This window comes from Dreissena polymorpha, chromosome 1 (genome assembly GCF_020536995.1).
Source record: "Dreissena polymorpha isolate Duluth1 chromosome 1, UMN_Dpol_1.0, whole genome shotgun sequence".
Lineage (NCBI taxonomy): Eukaryota > Metazoa > Mollusca > Bivalvia > Myida > Dreissenidae > Dreissena > Dreissena polymorpha.
In genome coordinates, this window is record NC_068355.1 from 171891208 (window position 1) to 171916305 (window position 25098).

A 25098-nucleotide genomic window follows, 5' to 3' on the forward strand; every position below is an offset into this window, starting at 1 on the left:
CTTGTGTATTCTAGGGTAATAAATCTGGCCTCTAAGCCTTAACAAAGACCTAGACCTATATATAGAAGGATAAGAAACTCTCGTTTTGCCTATCGCGTTTTTCTATACTGCCTCCCAGCAGACGTGATTCCGCGAGAGTCAGGTGCGCGTAGTTTGGAGATGCCGGAAATGGAATTAAATCCGCCGTTTATCGCCATTTTGTTTAATCGAGTGCATCATTCATCATCGTATTTTTCTTACATTTAGCTAGATATATATTCTCCTGACTTGAATTGGTAAGTATTTGACACATTCTTGTTGATATTTATAATTTCAATGTCTTATTTGCTATTTTTCGCGACCGATTAGACTAACTCTGAGCTGATTTATCATTTAGAATTAGTTCAATTGCAGTTAAGTTTCCATTGTTTTGATTTCAATTTTTGTCGGTTTCCGGTTAGTCGCCTGTTATGTAAGAATACAAAGGAAGCAAGAAAGGACATTATTTAGGGTTTTTGCGACATAAATACTAAAGTGTACGATTTGCAAACGCTTTCAATCACGGATGTTTTAAGTCGACGATGTTGTTTTTTTAGGAATAATTTCGTCATTCGAAAAATATGTAAGCAAAGGTATTTTTTGTTAGGAGCAGTTTATTTATTGCTCTGATAGTATTATCCATTTAGCTAACCGATATGGTTCATTTCAATACTGTGCACTTTGACAATTGGCAACAAACCTTATAAATTATTTTTTTGTAAAACTTTTTTGTTTCTTATGCAACTTGCATGAAGTAAAGTTTTTCTGCTAGGGGAGATGTTAAGCTAATATTATATAAGAAAAAATGTATAAAAAAATGCATTTTTAAAGATTTTAACCTTAATATATTATATGCATGTTGAGCATATTCAACGGATAAATTTCTTTCTAACTTCTAAGGCCGGCATGACATGGCGTTGGCTTTTTTTGTAAAACATTTTTGTATCTCATGTAAATTGCATAAAGTAAAGTTTTTCTGCTAGGAGAGATGTTACACTATTGCTATAACAGAAAAAGTGTTGAAAAATTGCATTTTTTAAGGATTTTAAGCTAAATATATTATATGCATGTTGAGCATATTCAACTGATGAATTTCTTTCTAAATTCAAAGGCCGTCATGACATGGCATTGGCTTTTTTCGTAAAACTTTTTTGTTTCTCATGCAAATTGCATTAAGTAAAGTTTTTTTGCTAGGGGAGATGTTTGGCTAGTGTTATAACAGAAAAAATGTTTGAAAAAAATGCATTTTTAAGGATTTCAAGCTAATTATATTACATGCATGTTGAACATATTCAACGGATGAATTTCTTTCTAAATTCTAAGGCTGTCATGACATGGCGTTGGCTTTTTTTGTAAAACTTTTTTGTTTCTTATGCAACTTGCATAAAGTAAAGTTTTTCTGCAATGGGAGATGTTAGGCTAGTGTTATAACAGAAAAAATGTTTGAAAAAATACATTTTTAAGGATTTCAAGCTAAATATATTATATGCATGTTGAACATATTCAACGGATGAATTTCTTTCTAAATTCTAAGGCTGTCATGACATGGCGTTGGCTTTTTTTGTAAAACTTTTTTGTTTCATATGCAACCTGCATAAAGTAAAGTTTTTCTGCTAGGGGAGATGTTAGGCTAGTGTTATAGCAGAAAAAATGTTTGAAAAAATGCATTTTTAAAGATTTAGAGCTAATTATATTATATGCATGTTGAACATATTCAACGGATGAATTTCTTTCTAAATTCTAAGGCTGTCATGCCATGGCTTTGGCTTTTTTTGTAAAACTTTTTTGTTTCTTATGCAACTTGCATGAAGTAAAGTTTTTCTGCTAGGGGAGATGTTAAGCAAGTGTTATAACATAAAAAATGCATTTTTAAAGATTTTTAGCATAATAAAATAAATGGTGCATGTTGAATATTTTACACTGATGAATTTCTTTTTAAATTTGAAGGCTGTCATTACATGGCCATGTTTCTTTATATGTAAAACTTTTTTGTTTGTCATGCAAATTGTATGAAATAAAGTTTTTTCTGCTAGGGGATATGAAAAGCTAGTGTTTTAACTTATAACAGAAAAATGTTTTAAAAAACATGCATTTAAAGTATTTTTGCTTTATGCATAATGTTGCATGTCGAAAACTTCAAGGGATGAATTTCTTTCTAAATTTTGAGGCTGTCATGACATGGCATAGTCACCAGAAAGAAAACAAATCTTTTAGGCCATAGAAAACAACGTTACAATTTAAATGTACATTTTTATTTTGTATTAATTCACTGTAAATGACTGTAAAAAGTCACAAGTTCAAACAAGGAACTAAATGGATGCAATTTTGTTCAACTCTTACTTTCATTTTCCATCTCTTATGACTCAGCTTTATGCTTTACTCATATATACAATGCATGCTTGTTTGATTAAGCCTCTCTTCACACATGCAGACACAGTATGGTTCATGAAAATGTTTTATTTATTTTTCAGGGAAGGAGACTTTGGAGCTGTGACATCTGAGGGTACACGTTATTCGTCAACTATCAGGTCATCATCGTGTGAATTGTTAACACCAAGAAAACTAAATTGCATCAAATGCAAAAATTACAGTTATGCACTTGCGAAAAGGAAAAAGCGCTTGGATGATAGAATAATTCATCCTAGGAAATTCAGCCATTCCAGCTTTAAACACTCAGATATGACCCGGGATGAATTGTGCCTTAAACTAAAGGAGCAAAAAGGAGAAATTAGTGACTTAACAAATACTGTATGGAAATTAAAAAGACAATATGAGAATTCGATAAGGAAGGAGGGTGTTTCAGTTAAGGAGCATGAAAGTTTGGAATTAAGCTCGTGAATGGATTCCTGAAGTGAACAATTTAAGCGTTGCTTCCCAGATAGTAACAAACGCAGCAAATGCCAAAAATGTCCGTACGCAAAAACAACGTAATGCAAAATTTTTATTACACTAGTGAAATGTGAAAAATATGTAATGACTTTATGCGAGTCAAACATGTGATAAGTAGAATTATTATGTTGTAATCTGATTTTATAATATATTATGTATAGAATTACTATGTTGTTCTCTAAATGTTGATTTTATGTATATAGTATTCTATATGTAGTTTGCATTGCATGTAGAATAGTATCTATAGTTTATATGTGTCACGTTCTGAGAAAACTGTGCATAATACCTGTGCGTAAAGCGTTATCCCAGATTAGCATGTGCAGTCCTCACAGGCTAATCAGGGACGACACTGTACGCCTTGTTAAGATTTTTGGTAAGAAGAGACTTTTTTTAACAAAAAATAACATAAAAGCTGAAGTTTCGTCCCTGATTAGCATGTGCGGACTGCAAAGGCTTATCTAGGATGACACTTTACGCACATGCATTAAGCCCAGTTTTCTCAGAACAAGGCTCATTTCTATCTCGTACAAATTTATTACTGTTCATACTCATGATAATATGAAAGAAAATTAAAATTATGTTCTCCTGACTACTGTGTTGTTCACTTTAAAGTATTATACTGAAGACAGCACTAATACTTAATAGCTAAATGAACCTTTTGAAACCAGCAAAGTTTTCTTATTACTATTGTAGGCGAAAGACATACATCCATTATTTAAATTAAACACAACAAAGAACATATATTTCAAGAAATTATTTTTCATTCCATACCTTTCAAGTTTTTATCATGTTTCTTTGTAACATGACCACGGAACCCTGCGACAGTCTTGTATTCACGTGAACACTCTGGACAAACATAAATGTTAGGACATTTCTCAACACTTGAACTAGACTTAGAGACACTAGATATATTAACATTCTCTTCATCGTTTGTATAATCACCTAAAAGATCGTCAAGATCAATATCACTCTCCCATGATAAAAAGTTCGGATCTTCTTTACGTGACATAATTACAGCTCACAAAATTTAATTTAATTTAAATCCAAACAACAACTTTTATCACTGATTTCAGTTAGACAAGAACAACAAATGGAAGGCGTATGTTAAATATCGTACTAAATATAATGTTATGATTTACGAATGTAGAGTTGTACCTATTGAGACCAATTACAAACAGCGGTGATTAATTGCGCGAGAATCTTTAATATGTATTAATTGAAATTACAATAATTAAAATATAATCTGCTTGATGTTGCGGTTATGAAAAACAACACAACAAAACATGCGTGAATTGTTTGTAACAAGTAAAAAGTCTCATCAAAGACATAATATGAGCGGCTGAATCGGCAAACTTTAGCCGATAAATAACACTTGTTTATACACACACACACACAACAAATACACAAAGCATCTTAAACATTTTATTTGTAACAAACAATCTCAACTTCAAACAATTAACAACAAAACGTGATAATCGCCTGAAAATAATTCTTTAAGTAATTTATTTAACCGACATCGGCGAAGCGAGATCGGTTTCCATACACGCGCGGCCATTTTGAAAGGTACGCGCTCGTAGCTAACCACGTGACCCCGCCGCAAGATTATTGCGAGAAAGCACGTGGTTTCCTATCCTGTGTATTATAGGTCTTTGGCCTTAATTAGTAATAAAATGCATGCAGTGTTATGTCTCTGATATTGACAATTAAGCAAATCTGCCCTTAGGCTATTTCATATCACTCACACAAAATGAGATTGCATTGTACTTGCTATTAATTTAATAGTTACTTCTAACTTGTTTCCTTTCTGAATTAAGAGGGGTTTTTCCCTTTCATATTAAAAGTTCAATTGGTATTCAAATGAATAAACAATCAAAGTTCTTGATTTTGCCAAAAAATAATGTTTTCCAATTGTGGGTCTACTCTTCTTTTAATTTTTTTTTCTTTTAATAATTATTTCTAAATACGTTTATTATTTTTATATCAATGGAAAATAAAAGATTTTTTCACTATTAAGTTTAAAAAGTATTTAAAGAAATCAATGCAAGAATACATGACAGGTAAGGATCGTGTCAAAAAGGTGCCATTTAAGGCCCTATCATCAGTTTTGGGTACCCCAACCTGTATAGGTGAGAAGACTGTTAGAAGACTGTGGGGACAGTGGGGCATGAGGAACAACTCATACACAGTAATTGACAGGTTCAGATTCTTGTTGAATCAAGCACAGAATTATCTGAGCATTCATAATTTATTAGAATTTTTAAAAAAGTTCAATCGACCAGAAAAATCCAATTGACCAACTTTGACTAATTTGCAAATTTTGAGAGATTGGCCTACAAATTGCATGAACAGGTATAAAATAGTGGGTATTAATAGCTGTTGGCAACATGTCTGTTTAATTTATATTATCAATATTGTTTAATTAGGCATGGAATATAAATCAAAATTGGGGGTAAAGTTCAATCAACCAGTATTGACCAGTAATGACCACTTCGGGAGTATTGACCGGGGCGGTTTTAACCGGTTAAAACCGGGGGTGGTCGATTGGTGCCAACCCTGTTCAGAAACAGAATATTTTCAACCCCCCCACCCCACCCCCACCCCCAATTTTTTTTTGCCAAATTCAACTTTTTTTCAATTATTTGAAGTCAATTTACAGTTATATATTAGTCAATATTTAGATGACTTTATAGTTGATTCAGAGAAATATGATGTACCTCTAAACATTCACTGATATAACCGCCTACTCAACCACAATATTATATCAGGCTCCTTTGTTGAATCACTGAAGATATCATTATAATGATATAAAATCTGATGTACATGATATAAGAACATGTTCATTACAAACTGTTACTGAAATAGTGACTGACAGAAGATTTTATCGGATAGTAAATGCAGTACATATACATAGTTATGTAAAGTGATGTCAAGAAAACGCCGCTTTTTTTGTTGATCTTTGACCTTGAAGGATCATGTTCACCTTGACCTTTCACCACTCAAAATGTGCAGCTCCATGAGATACACATGCATGCCAAATATCAAGTTGCTATGTTCAATATTTCAAAAGTTATTGCAAAACTTTAATGTAAGGTTAAAGTTTTGGTGACAGAATGACGGAATGACAGACAGACAGCCCAAAAACAATATACCCCAGATCATTCGATCCGGGGGCATAAAAATTCACTTCTGGAGTGTATCCTTAACAATCGAATTCAAAGTATAACTGAACAAATGAAGTTTACACATGAATAGAAAATAAACAATTTTACAGTACAGATTTTTTTGCATTAAAAAACAGAAGCATAAGAATACACTAAAGTATTGCCAGTAATAAAAATAGCATTGTTTTACTGTTTTTTGAAAATTATTTTTATTGTTCAACCAATAGAGCTGCATAGAAATTATTTAAATGTTGCATCTTATTGAGATTTTTTTTAAACTTTCTATTGGAAATTTTAGTCAGTTTTTTGGAGAAAAAAAATATTTGACCTAAAGAATAGGATGAATAATGGCCCAAATTTGATAAAAAAAATAAAAAAAAAACCACTGAATAGGGTACATTATAACTTCAGAATAAATGTGTTAACAGACCCATTCCAAATAGAAACAAGAGCACCGCCTTGCGGGTGCAGACCGCTCATCTATTTTTCTTTTTAAAGGTGTAGGGACCTAAATCAATTTCAATCACAAAGGAGGGAGGGGTGGAGTGGAAAATATTTTTTTTGGGGGGGGGATTCTTGGGTGGGATGGTTTGACGGTATTTCAAAAATAAAACAAGGGACAGAATTGTCACAAAACCAGGTTTTCAGTTGAAAAAAAGTCTGATAAAGGGAGACGATTCAAAATGTGTATTGTTAACCCCTTTGTGTAAAATTGACCTTGATTTCAATTAGAAAAAAGTCTGCTAAAGAGAGACAACTCAAAATCAAAATGTGCATTGTTACTGATTGTTCATAGTTACATAGTTGTTTTAAAATCAATCTTATTTTAGTTGTGGCAACCTTGACCTTGGAGATATTGACGTTATTCTTTCGCGAGACACACCGTCAAATAATGGTGAACAAATGTGCCAAATGATTTTAAAATGTCACAATAAATGACATAGTTATGGCCCAGACAAGCTCATTTATGGCCATTTTTTACCTTCAAAGTCAAAGTGTGACCTTGACCTTGGAGATATGGACGTAATTCTTTCGCACAACACACTGTCTAATGATGGTGAACAAATGTGCCAAATGATTTTAAAATATGACAATGAACGACAAAGTTATGGTCCGGACAAGCTCATTTATTGCCATTTTTGACCTTCAAACTCAAATTGTGACCTTGACCTTGGAGATATCGACGTAATTCATTCGCGCAACACACCTTCTAATGATGGTAAACAAATGTGCCAAATGATTTTAAAATCTGACATTTAACGACAAAGTCATGGCCCGGACAAGCTCATTTATGGCCATTTTTTACCTTCAAACTCAAATTGTGACCTTGACCTTGGAGATTTCGACGTAATTCTTTCGCGCGACACACCGTCTAATGATGGTTAACAAATGTGCCCAATGATTTTAAAATCTGATGATGAACAACAAAGTTATGGCCCGGACAAGCTTTTTCCGCCCGCCAGCCCGCCTGCAACCCCGCATGCCCGCCGACATCGCCAATCTAATAACCAGTTTTTTTCCTTCGAAAAACTTGGTTAATAATAAAAATAAATATTTGTGTTTTTTAACCATGTTTAAAAAAAACAAGAGATGTGTTTGTCAGAAACACAATGCCCCTTATTGCGCCGCTTTGAAAAACAAAACAAAATGTGTGTTTTTTACCTTTGACCTTGAATGATGACCTTGACCTTGAACTTCCACCACTCAAAATCTGCAGCTTTATAAGAACAGCTTTGAAACATTTTTTATACCTTTGACCTTAAATGATGACCTTGAACTTCCACCACTCAAAATGTGCAGCTTCATGATAACAGCGCTTTGAAATTATTTTTTTTTTACCTTTGACCTTGAACGATGACCTTGACCTTGAAGAATGATCTGACCTTGAACTTCCACCACTCAAAATGTGCAGCTTTATGAGAACGCCACTTTGAAATTTATTAATTGTTTTTTTACCTTTGACCTTGAAGGATGACCTTGACCTTGAAGGATGACCTTGACCTTGAACTTCCACCACTCAAAATGTGCAGCTTCATGAAAACTCCACTTTGATTTTTTTTTGATTTTTTTTTTTACCTTGAAGGATGACCTTGAACTTCCACCACTCAAAATGTGCAACTTCATGATAACGCTGCTTTGAATTTATATTTTTTGACCTTTGACTTTGAAGGATGACCTTGACCTTGAAGGATGACCTTGAACTTCCACCACTCAAAATGTACAGCTTCACGAGAACGCCGCTTTGAATGTTAAAGTTTTTTCGGACGGACGAACAGACTGACTGATATACTGACACACTGACATACTGACGGATATTTCAACTGCTATATGCTACCCTACAGGGGGAATAAAAAATAATTTTGGGGGGTGGGGGGTAGGGGGGTTTAGTGTGAGGGTGTGGTGGTCATTTATTAGATGATCTTTAAAAAAAAAATGGGTGGGGGATTGAAGGGGTTATTCGGGGGCATTCAAAAAATGGATGAGCTAAAAAAGTATATATTTTTTCCCAAATGGGACCTAAAAATTCCTTATAATGGACCAGCTGTTTCTTGAGGAGGATAGGGTCTGTGCTGGAGGTTGTATTGGGTTAGATATGGGGTGATGTAAACTGGGTGATAATTTACCAGTAGTTTCTTGACAAGGATAGGGTCTGTGTTGGAGATTGTATTGAGTAAGGTGTGGGGTGATGTAAACTGGGTGATAATTTACCAGTAGTTTCTTGAGAAGGATAGGGTCTGTGTTGGAGGTTGTATTGGGTTTGATATGGGGTGATGTTAACTGGATGATAATTTACCAGTTGTTTCTTGAGGAGGATAGGGTCTGTGTTGGAGGTTGCATTGGGTTTTATATGGGGTGATGTTAACTGGATGATAATTTACCAGTAGTTTCTTGACAAGGATAGGGTCTGTGTTGGAGGTTGTATTTGGTTAGATATGGGGTGGTGTAAACTGGTTGATAATTTACCAGTAGTTTCTTGAGAAGGATAGGGTCTGTGTTGGAGGTTGTATTGAGTAAGGTGTGGGGTGATGTAAACTGGGTGATAATTATCCCCACGCTTTTTGAAAAAAAGGTGGGGATATTGTGGTTATCTCCGCCGTCCGTCCGTCCGTCCGTCCGTCTGTCTGTCTGTCCGTCCGTCCTGGCCACTATCTCCTCCTACACTAAAAGCACTAGAACCTTGAAACTTACACACATGGTAGCTATGAGCATATGTGCGACCCTGCACTATTTGGAATTTTGATCTGACCCCTGGGTCAAAAGTTATAGCGGTTGGGGTGGGGCCGCGTCAGAAATTATCACTCATTTTTTTAGGTTATTTTACATTTACTTCTTTATTTCTACACCGATTCACTTCAAATTGATACTGGACCTCTCTTATGACAATACGGTCAATCTCAACCATGCATGGCCCCATTCCCAACCCTGGGGCGCCCCACCCACATAGGCCACACCCACCAAAAATTTCCATTTACTATAATTTTTTCATTTCTACACGGATTCACTTCAAATTGATACTGAACTTTTGTTATGACATTAGGGTCAATCTCAACTATGCATGGCCCCAATCCCAACCCTGGGGCGCCCGCCCACATAGGCCACACCCACCAAAAAATTCCATTTACTATAATTTTTTCATTTCTACACGGATTCACTTCAAATTGATACTGAACTTCTCTTATGACATTAGGGTCAATCTCAACTATGCATGGCCCCATAACCAACCCTGGGGCCCCGCCCACATAGACCACACCCACCCAAAATTGCCTTTACTATAATTTCTTCATTTCTACACCGATTCACTTCAAATTGATACTGAACTTTTGTTATGACATTAGGGTCAATCTCAACTATGCATGGCCCCAATCCCAACCCTGGGGCGCCCGCCCACATAGGCCACACCCACCAAAAAATTCCATTTACTATAATTTTTTTCATTTCTACACTGATTCACTTCAAATTGATACTGAACCTCTCTTATGACAATACGGTCAATCTCAACTATGCATGGCCTCATTACCAACCCTGGGGCCCCGCCCACATAGACCACACCCGCCCAAAATTGCCTTTTACTATAATTTCTTCATTTCTACACCGATTCACTTCAAATTTATACTGAACTTCTCTTATGACAATACGGTCAATCTCAACTATGCATGGCACAATTACCAACCCTGGGGCGCCCTGCCCACATATGTCACACCCACCCAAAATTGCCTTTTACTATAACTTCTTCATTTCTACACCAATTCACTTCTAGTTGATGATGAACTTCTCTTATGACAATACGGTCAATCTCAGCTATGCATGGCCCCATTACCAACCCTGGGGCACACCTAGGTCAAACATTCGGCGTGGGGATACGCGTCGGCCTCTGCCGCGCCATTTCTAGTTTACCAGTAGTTTCTTGAGAAGGATCGAGTCTGTGCTGGAGGTTGTATTGGGTTAGATATGGGGTGGTGTAAACTGGGTGATAATTTACCAGTAGTTTCTTGAAAAGGATAGGGTCTGTGTTGGAGGTTGTCTTGAGTAAGGTGTGGGGTGATGTCAACTGGGTGATAATTTACCAGTAGTTTCTTGAGAAGGATAGAGTCTGTGCTGGAGGTTGTATTGGGTTAGATATGGGGTGATGTAAACTGGGTGATAATTTACCAGTAGTTTCTTGAGAAGGATCGAGTCTGTGCTGGAGGTTGTATTGGGTTAGATATGGGGTGATGTAAACTGGGTGATAATTTACCAGTAGTTTCTTGACAAGGATAGGGTCTGTGTTGGAGATTGTATTGAGTAAGGTGTGGGGTGATGTAAACTGGGTGATAATTTACCAGTAGTTTCTTGAGAAGGATAGGGTCTGTGTTGGAGGTTGTATTGGGTTTGATATGGGGTGATGTTAACTGGATGATAATTTACCAGTTGTTTCTTGAGGAGGATAGGGTCTGTGTTGGAGGTTGTATTGGGTTTTATATGGGGTGATGTTAACTGGATGATAATTTACCAGTAGTTTCTTGACAAGGATAGGGTCTGTGTTAGAGGTTGTATTTGGTTAGATATGGGGTGGTGTAAACTGGTTGATAATTTACCAGTAGTTTCTTGAGAAGGATAGGGTCTGTGTTGGAGGTTGTATTGAGTAAGGTGTGGGGTGATGTAAACTGGGTGATAATTTACCAGTAGTTTCTTGAGAAGGATCGAGTCTGTGCTGGAGGTTGTATTGGGTTAGATATGGGGTGGTGTAAACTGGGTGATAATTTACCAGTAGTTTCTTGAAAAGGATAGGGTCTGTGTTGGAGGTTGTCTTGAGTAAGGTGTGGGGTGATGTCAACTGGGTGATAATTTACCAGTAGTTTCTTGAGAAGGATAGAGTCTGTGCTGGAGGTTGTATTGGGTTAGATATGGGGTGATGTAAACTGGGTGATAATTTACCAGTAGTTTCTTGAGAAGGATAGTGTCTGTGTTGGAGGTTGTATTGGGTTTGATATGGGGTGGTGTGAACTGGATGATAATTTACCAGTAGTTTCTTGAGGAGGATAGGGTCTGTGTTGGAGGTAGGGCTCTGCCGGGCAGCTTTCCAGAACTGCTTCTGGGCGGAGTAGCGACTGTTGGGACAGATCCGAAACTGGCAGTCTGAAACCCAATCAAAGCAATTGTCCAGTCTCTACATCCATTAAGTAGCATAAGGCATTCAATTTACTTTTTTTCCAAAAAAAGCAAAACCATGGGTTATACACCTAACAGAAATTCACAACATAACATAATTTTACATTTAAACACAGTCTCTTTTAAAGAAAAATCCATTCAAAGCAGAAAGCAGAGTGTACATGCTAATCTGGATTGACACTTTACGCACATGCATTAAGCCCAGTTTTCTCAGACCAAGGCTCAAACAAAGTGACTTCCCACATGTGTATATTATACCTCTGAACAAAGTGACTTCCCACATGTGTATATTATACCTCTGAACAAAGTGACTTCCCACACGTGTATATTGTACCTCTGAACAAAGTGACTTCCCACATGTGTATATTATACCTCTGAACAAAGTGACTTCCCACATGTGTATATTATACCTCTGAACAAAGTGACTTCCCACACGTGTATATTGTACCTCTGAACAAAGTGACTTCCCACACGTGTATATTGTACCTCTGAACAAAGTGACTTCCCACATGTGTATATTATACCTCTGAACAAAGTGACTTCCCACATGAGTATATTATACCTCTGAACAAAGTGACTTCCCACATGTGTATATTATACCTCTGAACAAAGTGACTTCCCACATGTGTATATTATACCTCTGAACAAAATGACTTCCCACATGTGTATATTATACCTCTGAACAAAGTGACTTCCCACATGTGTATATTATACCTCTGAATTTCTTGGGAGGGTTGTTTAAGTCTCCCGCTTCAGGCTGCACCACACAGCGGTCATCTACTAACCTGGAACAATGTGTACAATGTCAATGTCAGCAAGAGAAGGCTTAACCTTGTACCGCTAAGATACCCACTTTGAGGCATTTGTAGTCCCAATGAAAATCAAATTAAAGTAAAGATCTTTCTTATAAGTATCAAGTTCTAAAGGCTTGATTTCAAACCTTATGAAACTGACAGGCAGCAAACAGCATAAAACCTGAACAGCTCTAACTGTGAGTTTCTAACAGCCATTTTCACTTTAATTCTGAGTGGAAAGAATTAACCTACCTAAACTTTTCCTGTGCAGGCTAACAGAAAATTTCTGAGAATTGTACTTTAAAATATAATCAACAAAATATTAACCAAGTTTTTGTCCACAACTGTGCGTAACGTTAAGTGGGTAAAGTTGCTTTTAGAGGAAAACACCCTTTTTGCTCTGATTATCCAGAAAACTTAGTAGTTATTTTTTCAAAACCTTTTTTTCAATTTTTAGTAACATTACCGTAGGTTTCCAAGTATAGCGCGCAGTGTTTTACCTCCATAATTCAAAATAAAAAGCTGGTGCGCGCTATACATTGATACAACGCTATCCTGGCTGCTAAATTGTTAAAAAATATGTTGTGTAATCGTAAATAATCAAAATGGCCGCCATGTTTTTTTCCAGAAAACTACCACCCTATAATCGTACAGACTGAGGGGCCATTGTCGAAACAACAAGAAGTCGCTACTGGTAGATATGAATACGGTAGAAGAAGTTTTGGTCAAAAATAAATTTGTTTGAATAAACTTGCGGACATTTCTTTGTTTGTGTTTTTACACTTCTTTATTGATGAATTCCGATGGGGATTGTTTTTGACATTCCGGAGAGCAGGCAAGGGTAGGTGCGAACGAGGTCTTTTTTGCGGGCAATGGTAGGTGTGAAAGGGGGTCATTTACACTTCGTAATAGGCAGATGTTATTGAGTAATATGTGCCACGACTTGTTAAGACGCTAATTGACATTTGAGACACTAATTGACACTTGAGAACGTGAAGATATGCAATTGCATTTTGTGTGTATAAATATTGAACATTCAACAGTGGTGTACCTCAACAACAGTTACTGTATCCCTGTCTCCCATGCGACATTCAAATTTACCGGTAATGCCCCTGCTTTCCCCGAGGAAAAATCACATGATGTACACTAATTCTTATTTTCTCACGTTTTTCACGAAATGCACGTGGACTGTTAATCTTTTGCTCCAAAATTACAAAATTGTCAGAAAAGTATAGTGCTATGCAAACCATGCTCCTAATCATAATGGCGCCTCCTATTTTGAATGCTTAATTAAGCTTTCCAATGCCCCGGATTATTGGATTGTGCAATAGTAAAATGGCGGCCATTTTCTGTCCGATTTGGTGGTTTTATGGTCTTTAAATATTTTTTTCTCCATTTTTGCATTTAAAAACAGCCTGCGCGCTATACATAATTTTTTTTTAATGTGACCTTGACCTTACCCTTGACCCGACTGGCTTCAAATGCAATCCCAATCTAGGTCTGCATGTTAGCTACAGTACAGGCACCATTTGCTTAAACAAAAACGCCTGTCCGCGGTGTTCATTTTTCCCGATGGGTGACATTTCGCGGGGGATGGACACGCTACTGACTGCGGTGTTCGGCGAACACCCTAAAATGCCGCGATTGCACATTATCATTAAGGGAACACCCAGGATCACAGCGATGACTTTTTTCCAAAGTGTCTAGAACCCATGTTTCTTATCCCTAAATGTTAAATAAGCATGTGCACTATTAATCATTATGTTGGTCAGTACAAAGGGCCTATAGAAAACTGCCAACTGCGTTTTTGTTTTATTTCCCAATCAATTAAGCACCCAAAATCCAATGATTGTACATGTCAGTAAACATATCGAAGGAATTCTCGTATATGATCTCGGAAACAGGATGTGCTTTATACATTTACAATTACGATATTTATTTTCATAAGTTTGCTGAAAACAAATGAGAACCAAACAAACGTACACAGACAACAGAAAATATAAATAATTATGACAAATTAAATTTTAAAACTGTTGGTTTATTTTCGAAAAATCGCTTTAACTTTCTCTCGATTTCCAGAAAATGACTGTTGAATGAAATCTCAATATAGATGACGCTGTTCATTGGTCGTTGTAAAAGAATATTTATGAACTGTACACGGAACTTTGTGTGCAATCGGATACATTACAATAATTGTTGCAATATTGAACGAACTAAAAGATGATAATGACACAGCATTTTTGTCTTTTATTTTATGCAGAGGAAATGTCAATCCCAAATCATTTGCAAGATACCCCAATACTTAAATGGAAATTCACTAGAAGTACGAAGCTTTTACAATGATGTCTGCTCTTCGCAGTTTTTTTAGTATAAATTAATACACCCACGCCTATTTACACGCGCTTTTTGTTAAGACAAAAACTGGACACGAAAATATCATGGGCATATACATGTATTTATTTGTGGCTACAATTTTTAAAACAACATGAACTGTATACGATTCGCGCACACCACATTAAGTGATTAACGCATGTTGGAATACCCGTGTCCTGATTGGACACTTATTTCATCAAATTTTTAAATAGAATCATATGCCGAAATTCATTTGATACTTTACTTTTGTTGTCAATATTAACACTTATAAATGAAAGGGATCAATACAAACCCTTTATGCTCAATTATTTTATGTTTAGCGAACACAATGAACACTGGGGTAGATATTATGGGTCCGCGGTGATTCGCGGTGTTCGCCTTATGGAAAACAGCCCCCTCCGGCGATATCTGAACACCCATCGCGGGGTTCATATTGGTAAGCAAACAGAGTGAGACGAACACCGCGGCGAGTAGCGTTTGTTTAAGTACACGGTGCCTATACTGTACCTACACACACAATTTCAGTGTAATACATCAATCAAAACTAAGGACTTTGTGCTAATGCCATTTTTCTATTATTTACATGTATACCAGAAGCCTTGACCATTAACGGACACCCCTAAAAGACACGCCCAACCAGGCCTAAACAAAAACTTGCTTTATCTTAAGTTGAGTTTCATTAAGGTTGGAGACTAAGATACAAACTACAGTTAATAAATTACCCAGAATCAACAGTGTTTTTTTTATAGTTTTAGACGCAGTGACCTTTGTCTTAATCTTTCTGGCCCAAAAAGCAAATCAAAGATTTGTCTTCATGTTAGCTTGCCATATCCAAAGTTTCATCCTGATTGGTCAGTGCAAACTAATTTATTGAGTTTAAACCACCTGTATGACTCAGTCAGCCAATCCGGGCAGTCAGCCCAGCATGCCTGCGATACCGGAATCTAATAAGTTTTTCAAAGTTGTTGAAAACCAAGTCAAAATTCTTCTCCTTTCAAACCATAAGGCCCAAAGGTTTTATTTTTGGTATGTACCATTGTATTTTTTTCACCCCCAGAATCAATACTGGTATAAGTTAATAACATGACACAGAGTATTGGCCAATAAATTTGCCAAAAAAAACAGATTAAACATTGTAAATTTCTACATAAATTCAAACAGGTGTTTATGTAGACAGCAAACTATATGTTGCAGATATTCATGTACATTTTCAGGGCTTCACAAGCTCAAAAGAGTCTTTGGCATTTAACATTGCCACTTTCAATAAATTTGAGCCAATGTTTATCCAAAACAACAATTCTATAAATAATAATTATAAATTGTTTTGTTACATTTTAGAAATCTACAATGTAGCTAAACATCAATGTCATGAAGTAACAAAATGCATTTTCATATTTGAAATGTTAACAGTATAATTGTTAATTACAGTAGATATATTTATTTCACAACTGTCAAGGGCCTTACTACAAGGATTTTAAACAGGATTCCTTTGAAAATTTAAGTTACCCAAATTTTAATTCAGCCTAGATATTGTCAAGGTTAACATTCTGACTGTTGAAGTTTCATCAAGATTGATAACAAATATGGCCTTCAGAGATGTACATGTAATGACAGAATATTTTATCATGTGCACAACAGCGGACATAGGTTGATCACAATACATTAAATGAGCAAAAATAACAAGAGCTGACTCATAGATTTTGATCAAGTGTGATTGTGCCTTATCAAGCACAAAACAGATTGTGTGCTATAAGAGATAATATTTTACCACATGCAACTCTCCTCTGCAAAAGGATAATTAGTGATCTCATAACAACATCGCCCTGGGGGCTTGTTTGTATGCACTGTTGTGAGTTAATAGTCTCCAGTAATATACCAAACAAGATACACTGTAGTACAGATTGGTCCAGTCATCAATGTTGTCACACATGATTAACAGGGGTGTGATTGCAGGTGAAGTCCAAAGGAAGGAAATTCTGTCTAACAATTTTTGTCCAGAACGCAATTATAAACCTGTAATAAGATACATTAGCACCTTCTTCAACTTCATTACAAGATTTATTTATGAAAACCTTTTGAACTTCACATTTAGCATATTAGATAAGTTAAGTAAACATTATTAATTTGATCAAAAACAATATGTGCTCCAATCCCTGTGAACAATGATGGCAAGTTTTCGGTATGGTTTATATTGTCATAAGTAATGGAGCATTTCTTGTTATTTGATTTCTATCCAGCTGATGAGGCTGATTGTGATAAACTAGAGACTAGATACTTGTCTACTTGAGTTATGTCAAAACCAGGATTCCATATTACAAATGCATTCAGCAAGCTGTCAAAACCAGGTTTTCAACTTAACTGACCTTTACATGTACCAAGATTCAATAAAAATGTTGATGAAACAAGTAGGCCAAAATAAATAACTCAAACTTGAGCATTTGTTAAAAATACCTTAATCAAGCAAATAAGAAAACATTCTGTCTAATCCTCAAAGTGTGTAAAATTATAGAAACTGGTTAACTAACTTTGTGCAGGAAGCACGCATTTCTGAAATTCAGATTATTTGTTTACATTTGTTCATACAGATATGTTTTTAATTCACTAACATTATTCACATGCTTATTCTGGTTGATGGCTGACAAGTTACATGTAAGAAGCTCAAATAATTTACAATGAATGTATGTTTGTTGCATGTGTTATTGGATTGTGCCACAGAGCTCCAGATAAGGATTTGTGAAATGAGTAACGGTACTGCCACTGACAGAAAGAAAAGGAGTAACGCTGAAAATCAATTAGTACATGTACTACCATATCCAAAAATACAGGTAGTACTGTACTACCCGTGTTCTTGGATATTGAAGGATGTATAACTAACTTTAAAGAAACATTTGCAGCAATTATAACAAGGGCTGTTTGTAAAACATGCATGCCCCCCATATGGGCTGTCTGTTGTAGTGGCAGCCATTGTGTGAAAATGATTTTTGTCACTGTGACCTTGACCTTTGACCTAGTGACCTGAAAATCAATAGGGGTCATCTGCGAGTCACGATAAATGTACCTATGAAGTGTCATGATCCTAGGCAAAAGCTTTCTTGAGTTATCATCCGAAAATCATTTTACTATTTCGGGTCACCATGACCTTGACTTTTGACCTTGTGGCCTCAAAATCTGTAGGGGTCATCTGCAAGTCATGATCAATCTACCTATGAAGTTTCATGATCCTAGGCGTATGCGTTCTTGAGTTATCATCCGAAAACCATTTTACTATTTCGGGTCACCGTGACCTTGACCTTTGACCTAGTGACCTCAAAATCAATAGGGGTCATTTGCTAGTCATGATCAATCTACCCATGAAGTTTCATGATCCTAGGCGTATGCGTTCTTGAGTTATCATCCGGAAACCATTTTACTATTTCGGGTCACCGTGACCTTGACCTTTGACCTAGTGACCTCAAAATCAATAGGGGTCATCTGCAAGTCATGATCAATCTAGCCATGAAGTTATATGATCCTAGGCGTATGCGTTCTTGATTTATCATTCAAAAACCATTTTACTATTTCTGGTCACCGTGACCTTTGACATAGTGACCTCAAAATCAATAGGGGTCATCTGCGAGTCATGATCAATGTACCTATGAAGTTTCATGATCCTAGGCCCAAGCGTTCTTGAGTTATCGTCTGACAACCACCTGGCGGACGGACCGACAGACCGACCGACCGACCGACCGACTGACAAGAGCAAAGCAATATACCCCCTGTTCTTCGAAGGGGGGCATAATAAATATATTTAGCTTCTTAAACAGTCACTTTATTAGGGTTTCCATTCTGAAGTACATGTATGTTGCAAATACAACTACACATTAAAACTCATGACTAAATACTATTTCTTTATTTTTCTTGACAAGAAAACACAAGCCAACTAGTAAGCTAAGCCTTAGTAAATGAACACTAATGTCACTGTCTCATCCGTTTCCCATCGTGTTTTCTAACGTATTTGGCCACCGATGCAATCAAATCGTTTAATATCGGGGCGACAATGTATTTTTGGGTAAGAGATTGAATGTCAGGATGGTTTGATGACCTTATGTGGTTATTATATGACAACAAAGTGTGTTTGTTTTAACCGCTTTCAGTTTACCTGGCCTTCCCTGCGCGCAGACATATTGTTTTTGATGGGTTAACGAGTTACCGAAAATCACACAACAGAATTGACAATAATACCTTAACCTAGTCTACAATTAATTGGTAATTTTAAATTGATGAAAAGCGCCGTAAGGTTAGAGACCAACAAATCACGATGCGCCGACCCAGACGTATTGGTACGGCCAGATTTTTTTTCGTAAATGCGTAAAAGGGATATTAAAGTCGTAATTGTACGTCCAGTTTATAAAAATAAATGCGATAACCTTCATGAAAAAGCTGTATTTACGGCTATACGGCCCTTATCTGAAGCTCTGGTGCCAATACAAATAGCGATGAAACTTCAGTGGTTTCCACGGGCCATTTAACGGTCCCTCACCGGGGCGCTTGAATTTAGAAATCACAGTCTGCGGGGCGCCTGAAATTTTCCAATCAGTGTATATTGGCTGTTACTACAAATAGCCATTCTTAAGATCAAAGTGATATCGACCTCGCCGAAAATTTTGAAAGCCGATTTACGATCGTCTATCAACTACATCTAACGCTGTACCCAACTAAAGCCCGCTTAAGGGCAGAGTGTCGCTGTATTGGATAATCAATATTGGCCTATGAGAGCGTAGGCTTTGTATAAACGAAAGCACTCGTAGGCAGGCACTACCTTCAGTTAAATCATGCCCATGACTCGTGATGTACATGTAATTGCCACATAAATCTTGGCCAGTTACTTAGAAGACTGATGATGGCTGTAATCCTTGTAAAAGTTGTGCATTTCATGAATAAAACATTTACTCCACTCGTAAAGCGTTTGAACAAATTATCGTTGAATTCATTACGCAACTGTTAATGTTTTCTTGAAGTCTCAAATGAGCATAATTAAATTTGTAATCCGAAACCCACTTCCGAATGTAAATGTTAACAGATTCTTGCTTCAAATAAACAGTGATAATTTATTTCATGTTGACCCTTTGTCTCAATAAAAAGGGCCTGAAAATTATGCAGCATGTTCAATGTAGCGTCATGTGCATAGAAAGCGTGGGTGTTCATGAACGTTGTATTAACAAGCACACACCATGTCAAGCGATTTACGCATTTTTAGTGGCAATATTTCATCAAATCTATATATAGTCACTTATGCTGAAATTTAGTTGATACTTTAGAAAAATGGCAACGTTTGTTGTAAAAGAAATTATTGAGCACTTTTATCGTCAATATTTACCTGAAAGTTCTTTTAAAAATAAGATTATCGGGTAATGAATAGAAACTTGAAAAGTAGTTAGTATGCAGTAATAGAATCGGGATGATATGGATGTATTGGTCAATTCAGGGTTTTTTATCTGATTATGGGGAAAGGGCCTGGCCTTTTTTGAGGGGAAAAAAATTGCGCGAAATGCAGGACTTTGGGGGAAAAAATCACCCGAAACGCCTGATTTGGGGAAAAATAAGGAAAGTCTTAAATGATCAATTTAACAATTATTTAACAGATAATTTAATTATGCAATATGTTCTATTTTCAACATTGGATCAGGTTAAAGTATGTATTTTTTATTTTTATTTTTTTTTGGGGGGGGGGGGGGAGGGGAAATTAAATCTGGGGGAAAATTTACCTGCTGAGGGGAAAAAAAATCGAGGGGAAAGGGCCGTTTTTCGGCAGGTAACAAAGAAGGAAAAAAACAAACTGGGTCAATCATTCTAGTCCCCACGTGGTTGTAGAAGTAGTTGTATAGAAAACTTGTTGATTTACGACAAACAAAAAGTCGTCTTTAAACTGATACTTATCAATTAATATAATCACAGTTTGCAACATTGTTTTTATTTTGATAATTTAATGCAAAGTTTTCATGTAAGCAGGTGTTTTTTCTATACTGAACATGTAAACAAATGACCAAGGACCCTAAAAGTCTCGCAAATCTGTGTGGATTGACAGTTTGACGTTATCAAAGAAAAGCCGCTTCCTGTCTGAAGGCATAACTTACTCAAGTAAACACGTTCAACGAATGCATAAGGAATGGTTTTCATTGTCGGAACAAAGTCGATTCTTGCTCACTAATGCATTTATTTTCTCTTTGTTAAGGTAGGTTATTCCATTGATTGCTAAAAGAAGGTGGTAACTATTGAGTTGATAGTTGCATTAAATATTCAAAGTTGTATTCTAATTGCGTCGACATTAAAAACAATGTTTACCAGTATAATGGACCAAATCGGCAGAGTGACATTCACACATGTTAATCCCTTTTGTCAAAACACGGCAGACAGCAGTCTACACAATAGGTCAGTAGACAAGCTTTGCGTGTTTTCATAACTTCGAACACTTAACCCAGTTCCGCCCAGATGTCTTCTTTAATCAGTTTACAGTACAATTACTGTTAAAATAATTACTCTACTAAAATACCGTAACGATAAAGATTCGGCGTATTTTTTGAAATTATTTTGTAGGAAATATCAACTTATTCGCGATATAATTTTTTTTTAAAATACCAAAGAAGCTTTTAACCGAAATCAACAGAATTAAGTGTTCTCTGCGTATCAAAAAATCAATACACGCACGCTTTGCAGGAGTATACATTGACCGTGTACATTGCAGCATAATTTTCGCGCGCTTTTGTCGGGAAATATACATGATGACTGTATATTGGAAGCATTTGTAAACGTCGTGTTAACATTTAAAATCGTAGTGTGTTTCGGATTACTAATTATTAATATTATTCTCATTTGGAAATTTTACGGAACATTTATCCTTATAAACTTTAAACAATCACCTGGCGTATTAATTCATATTGTAGACGTACCTGTGAAATAAAACATATATTAATTTTCTATACAATTTTCTTTTTTATACATGTACTACAGTATTTAAACAATTTATTATAACAATGTTTTTTTTTTTTTTGGCATGCCCAGTAGCACACTGCTAACGCGGCGGGAATTAGCGAACGCGGCGTAACGCCGAGCGTTTTATCGAGTTCACCTCGCTGACTCCAAACGTCGCGTGAACACTCGCTAGCAGAAAAAAACCCGCGGAGGGAGCGCGTTTTTTGGGGAAAATGCGTGGAGTGTACTGTACTAAATGTAGGACCCGCAAACTAAATATAATGACAACAAATATGGCCAACATTGTACCTGACAGATTGGGTTGTTTAAAGAAAAAGCAATTTGCTATCTTGAAAGAGAAAGATTCATACAAGGGACAAAATTGTCACAAAACCAGGTTTTCATTGTGAAAAAAAATCTGATAAAGGGAGAAAACTCAAAATGAACTTTTGAAATGAACAAACAAAATTAACCCCCTTTGTAATTTATTTATTTTTTTAAATCTATTTTTAGTCGTGGCGACCTTGACATTGGAGATATTGACATGATTCTTTCGTGCGACACACCGTCCCATGATGGTGAACAAATGTGCCAAATGATTTTAAAATCTCACAATGAATGACATAGTTATGGCCAGGACAAGCTCATTTATGGCAATTTTTGACCTTTGAACTCAAAGTGTGACCTTGACCTTGGAGATATCGACGTAATTATTTCGCGCGACACACCGTCCAATGATGGTGAACAAATGTGCCAAATGATTTTAAAATCTGACAATGAACGACATAGTTATGGACTTGTTCCGCCCGCCCGCCAGCCAGCCCGCCAGCCAGCCAGCCAGCCCGCCCGCATTCGCCAATCTAATAACCAGTTTTTTCCTTCGGAAAACCTGGTTAAAAAGTGTTATTGTTGTTCATATTAACTTGAATGGAGTTAATGATAAACGTCAACTAATGCATGGCAGTGTTGATATTTATGAAGAAAACGATTCCTGGAAATACGACTGTCAAAACGCTTGAACATTTTGACCAGTCAAGAATAACGTTTAGAACACGTGTCACTTACAATATTTAATATTGTTGGTGAGCAGTAAAAGGGGATAAAGTGGATTTATGCTTGTGTGATGACTGTAGCCATATGAACTGGTTATCGTACGGCAAAACCCATCACGTAAAGAAGAGTCTTCAACTTTTCAAGAAAGGAATGCCTTGTTTTGCTATCAACACAAAGCTTGGAACAGGAAGGTACATGGATTATGCATTTTTTTTCAAGTAGATCTATAACAATTTCATTATTCATAATTGGAGTAAAGTAGACTGTGTAGGAAAAGTGCACCCTGTCAGTGATTTTTAACACATAATCGGGCTAACAGTGATTTTTTTGCTTTTATTTGTTACAGCCTGTGCCATTTGAATTGGGAAAATTAGCGTGATAAACCGTTAAATTGGGAAAAATAGCTAGATAAACCATGAAATTGGGAAAACTCAAGCATTATAAATATGATACCAAGTAACAGAATTAAATTGTTTTTAAGTGCATGTTCAGGGGGTTTTCTAGCCATTTTGGGAAAAGGAGTCTGGTCAAATTGGGATTTTTTTCAATAAATAAAAGTGGCAAATTTGGGAATTATTTATCGACAAAAAGGACTAAATTAAAGTTATATATTTTGTAGGATGTTTAAAGAATAAAGTTGAGATCTAGAGTTAAGAAATCATAAAATCATATAAGACTTCCTTCTTAAAAAAAAAAAAATTATATTTTTTTTGTTTTTTTTGGAAATTGGGCTTTTTTTGGGAAATTTTGGTCAGATTTTTTGGGGAAAAAAAATCACTGGCTAATATTTGCTTTCATTTTGAAAAAGAAAATATGCCATGTAAGGAAAAATGTGTGTTGTAAATGCATGGAAATGAAGGACAGCATATTTGAATTTTATGACAAAGTAATGATGTTTTCCTCAAACAAACAACAAAAGTATATTATGTCCCAAATACTAAAATTACTATTCTGAAAATAATATGCCAATGACTGCTACTTGTGTGATCTCCTTAATTATGTATTATGGTTATCCAAATTAAAATGCTGCATATTTATTATCTTTTCAGCAATGATCAACAACATTGGTGGTCCAGGAAGGGTTAATTACTTTTTTGTCAGCACTGAATGTTCCAATGATCAGTTGAACTTGGAAAATGGAAATACATGCGGGTATGACCAGTCATCAAGTGTCAACCATCTCCTTTATAGCAGAAATACTTATAAGATGGAAATGAACATAGGTATTTCACTGATTTATGTGATTGTTAATGTAGAACCAATGTTTTAAGTAATAAATGTAACGTTAGAAGTCGGTTTCATATCCAGTAGGGATAATACATGTCTTTGGTATTAACATTTGGATGAAGAATGCATATATGTGGTGTTTACACTTACTTATTAATCCAGTTTAATAAACTGAAATTTCATAACATCTTTAATCCTTGAAACTGTCCTTATTATAAACTTTAAACTTAAAAAAATTGATAACACGAATTATTCTGCACTTATTGCTCTTGCTTTGAAAAAAGTTTGCAATCGACTGATATTTTGGCGCAACAATCGGGGACGTCTTTCAACCTCTCTTAAACATTTTGATTTCGCATCCTTATAGAAACTGAAAGTACAGTCGCTTTACAAATACATGCACAATGAGCGACAAATTATGTCAGATTGAAAACGCATGTATGTCTTCGTCAATTATTTGGTCAGAGGCTTGATTTAACTGTAAAATCTAGTCCGCAGAGCGTTTTAATAATTTTGACTGCTCTGTTATCCGTGCGCTTGCTGAATGAAAGCGTCGATGTGTTATGATAATAATTCCAAAGTTGAGAGAAAATTCCAAAAACGAACAAAGCATTTTCGATCGACGCTTTTGCATCGTACGCATAAAATTTGACGAATTTGCGTAAAAGTCAAATTGGTTGCGTTTTCAATACGCATGATATTGTATTTCTTTGCATTTTAAAACATTTTAATAGGGTGAAAGACGCAGATACGCAGCTTATCTGGGGCACTGAGCTTCATGAGATACACATGCATGCCAAATATTTAGTTGCTATCTTCAAGTTCAATATTGAAAAGGTTATGGCCAATGTACAAGTTTTCGGACGGACAGACGCCATATATTTGACATTTGACCTTGAAGGATGACCTTCACCTTCACCTTTCACCACATTAGTTCAGCTCCATGAGATACACATGCATGCCAAATATCAAGTTGCTATCATCAA

At 36.0% G+C, this 25098-nt stretch overlaps 1 protein-coding gene across 1 annotated transcript in view; it reads right to left on the bottom strand.

The window, feature by feature from the left end:
* The window catches only part of LOC127861130 (inositol 1,4,5-trisphosphate receptor type 1-like), a 169175-nt gene that overhangs the window by 139057 nt on the left and 5020 nt on the right, over positions 1-25098 (bottom strand). Inside the window, 2 exon segments of the mRNA XM_052399507.1 lie at positions 11569-11684; positions 12432-12502. Of these exon segments, the coding sequence (XP_052255467.1) occupies positions 11569-11684; positions 12432-12502 (187 nt within the window).